Raw genomic sequence first — 3,535 nt, 5'->3', positions numbered from 1 at the left:
AGGCAGAAAGTTGCGTCGGATCTGCTCCGTTCTGTATCCCCAGCTCCTAGAACAGTGCCTGGGACATAGTAGGTGTGCAATGCACATCTATAGAATGAATGAGTGAATGGATGAGTGACTCACACTCAACTAAGTCTTAACCACACCCACTCAGATGTCACCCGCAAGTTAACTCAGATAAAAATACCCACCTTCGCTCACAGTAGTCAGATGTTACCCATTCTTACTGAAAAGTTACCCACTCCCTTGACTGGGTAACTCATCCTCACTCGCATTATTCACATTCACTCTCATCCCCCGAACTTACTCAGAGGGCACCCACCTTTCCAAGTCGCCACCCACGCCCACTCAGCTGACGCCCACCCTCATTCAGCCGCGCCCATGCCCACCCCAAGTCACCTCACAGCTTCTTGTCAGATGCCTGGTGTCGTCGACGGTTTTTCTTGGGCTTCCGCTTGCCTTTCTTGCCATCTCCCTCCTTGCTCTCCTTCGTGGAGTCCAGAGGTGGCACCCCGTCCACCGCAGCAGTGGCCCCAGGCCCCTGTTTCTCCCCTGGCCCGGGCTCATAGCAGTTTCTGGCAGGAAGCTCTCTGGGGCCCATCACTGTCGGGCACAGTTCCTGCCTTAGGACCTGGGCCACATCTTCCGCCGTCCTGCCCTGGCTCTGCAGGAAGAGGTTCAGCTTGTTCAGGAATTCAATATCCTGCTTCTGGGGCATGTAGACCACTCTCCACATGCCGCCCTTGCCCTTGATCTCCCTGGGGATCACGGCATAATTGATGTCCTCTGCCAGCCTAATGATGGCGGCCTTGGATCTCTCTTCTTCCACAAAGGCCTTCCCAGCCACTTCGAACTCACCCAGAGGTTTTAGGGAGGCCTGTATGATCTCTTCAAATTCCTCATGGTTGCAGTTTTCCGGGATACCCAGGATCATCAGAGACTTGTAACTGTCCACCTCAAGAGCCTTTGCACCCATGCTCCAACAATGCAATGTCCTTGACGCCGAAAAGCATCTTGCCCAGCTCTCTGAGGCCGCAGTATGCCCGACGGTGCACACCTGAGCTGCCTCGGGAATCCAAAAAGTTATCCAGGATGCCACGACCCCTTCCCAAGGCAAAGAGAGACGCCTCACGGGGCCTAGTTTGTCCACCTCAGCCAAAGATGCCCCAGGCCCTGCCCACAGGGCTGCACAGTGTCCAGCTTTCTGTAACCTTCCTTCCAGGGGGCTCTTGGGAATTCCTAGGGACTTACAGAGTGTGAAGCAGGGGTAGGTGTCTGCCGGCTAGCTCATGGATCCTGAGTCCTAGGCAAGGCCGCACCAGAGAGAGTATGAAGATGCTGGTCCCTCTTTCTGGCGGTGGTCCTCAAAGGTCTCAGAGGCCCTGTCAGTCTCAGCAGATCTGGGACGGCTGATCGCCCGGGGCTGCTGCCACCGGGGTGTCCTGCGAGGGTGCCCGGCAGGCAGGGCGGCTCATTCCTTGCCGCTGGCCCAGGGGCTACCCTCACTGCCCTGTGGCCTGGCTAAGACAAGGATGTGGCCGCTGCACTTGCTCCCACAATGACATCACCGCCTCCTTCTGCTCTGCAGCTCAGCGGTCTCCATGGCAACCGCTAGAGCGATGCCTGTGCCATTGGCCCGGCCCGGCCGCATTTAAATCAGAGTCTGAGGGGAGTCATTCAGGGGTGAGGGGTCAGCCACCCGCCTTCAGAAGTACCCTCTCTTCTCCCTTGAGAAAATGGCTGATTCTAGGGGTCGGGGGACAGGGAAGATACAAGATGAGCCTGGAACATTTTTGGGGTCAGAAAGTAAGGAAATGCTCAAAGAATGATGAGAACAGGTGGAAGGGCATAGAGCCAGCTTGAAGGGCTCCCACTGGCCAAATCTGGGGCATTTTGAGCATCAACATTAAAAATGAGCGCAACAGATCATAACCCCTTAAATAAAACAAGAATCCATGAATCTATGAGGATATAAGTAAACAGACAAATGGAAAGTTTGGTGGAGGAATGTGGGCTATTATGTTGTCTCATGTAAAATGTATGAATCAAAGGGAACAAAAGTATCTTTACTGTGGAATGTCCTTGTTTGTAGGACACACCCACTACAATATTCAGGGATGATAGGGGACCAGATTTGCAATTTACCCTCAAAACCGTTGGTGGGGGGGATGTTCTTTGTACCATACATGCAACTTTCCTATAAGTTTGTGACTGTTTCAAATATATTTTTTAAAAGGAAAAAGAAATGTCCTGCACACGTGTTCACCTTCACAATGGCCATTTCTCCTCTTACCACCCCAGTAATAAAAGCCATAAGTTTGAATCAGACTGACACCCTCCAAACTCCCAGCTCCAGGGATGGGCACTGAAGGGTTTGAACTAATCAGCATAATCCCACCCCCTTGCCACAGTGATTGGTTCAGAAGTGGTCACCCAGGTAACCCAGGCCTAAGCCAATCAGTGCATTCTATCTCCCTGGTCATGGAGATTGGTTAAGGGCTGGATACATGGACTCAGTCCAATTAGAAAGACGCTCAGGAGTTTTGTGACTAGTTGTGAGGAAGAATACCCTCTCTTTCCCCCTAGATGGGAAAGAATAAATATGGGAGCTGCAGGAAGCCATCTGGGAACCACAAGAGAAGGCATCTTGAGGATGAATTCTACATCCAGAGGAAGGCAGAGCAGAGAGAATCACAGAGACCTCTCAGGGCGACCCCCTTCATGCTGTGGTTCAGTGATGCAGGCTGCTTTTTTATTTCCAAGTCATCGTGTGCTCCCGTGACTACCACAGCAAGGGACTAGAGAGCAGAGCGACTCATGCACCAGCGTTTGAATACTTCCGCCAGGAAGCTACATGTGACTTTTGCTCATATTTCATTGGCCAAAGCAAGTCACATGACCACACCTAACTTCCGGGAGGTGGGGAAGTACAGTCACCCATGCACCTAGAAGTGCAGGGGAATTGGAAATAACAGTGTACACAGTCATGCCTGCCACAAGCTCTCATAATGTGCCCGGCACCATGCTAAACTCTACACACGCATTTCATTTTACAACAACCCTATGAAGGGGTATTACTAATGTCCCCAATTTTATAGGCAAGAGAACTGGGGATCAGAGAGGTTAATTCAGTTACCTAAGGCCACATAGCTAATGAATGACAAAGCTAGACTTCCTTCCTCGGGCACCCTGACGCCTGGGCCTAAACATTTAACCTCATATGACACTATGCTGTTCCCTGAGAAGAAAGTGCTCTATTGTGTCACCTGGCTTGGTTCCTGTTCCATCATACAGCTGCTGTGTGACCTTGGGTAGGCTGCTCTCCCCCTCTGGGCTGTGTGGCAATTTAGTTCTGTCTAACTTAGCTAAGTTGGGCCTATGTATCCTAGAACACCTTTCCCCTGGTGCCTCTGGGTTAGAGTTGTCTAAAAGGAAATTTGCATGAGATTTAGATAACAGAAGTGACGCAATAGCTATTGTGGTGGGAAGGTCTGCACAGGACCCAGGGGCCACAACGGGGCTCATGCCTCTTGTC

General features: G+C 51.5%; 1 protein-coding gene across 1 annotated transcript; it reads right to left on the bottom strand.

Moving 5' to 3' along the window:
• Window positions 1-400: 400 nt before the first annotated feature.
• On the bottom strand, window positions 401-1,013 carry PNMA8C (PNMA family member 8C). The gene is given in 2 exon segments (XM_068527601.1): window positions 401-967; window positions 969-1,013. Coding segments are annotated over 2 exon segments (612 nt in total).
• Window positions 1,014-3,535: the final 2,522 nt, after the last annotated feature.

The sequence above is a fragment of the Eschrichtius robustus genome, chromosome 19 (assembly GCF_028021215.1).
Source record: "Eschrichtius robustus isolate mEscRob2 chromosome 19, mEscRob2.pri, whole genome shotgun sequence".
NCBI lineage: Eukaryota > Metazoa > Chordata > Mammalia > Artiodactyla > Eschrichtiidae > Eschrichtius > Eschrichtius robustus.
This window is presented reverse-complemented; position numbering and strand designations above follow the sequence as displayed.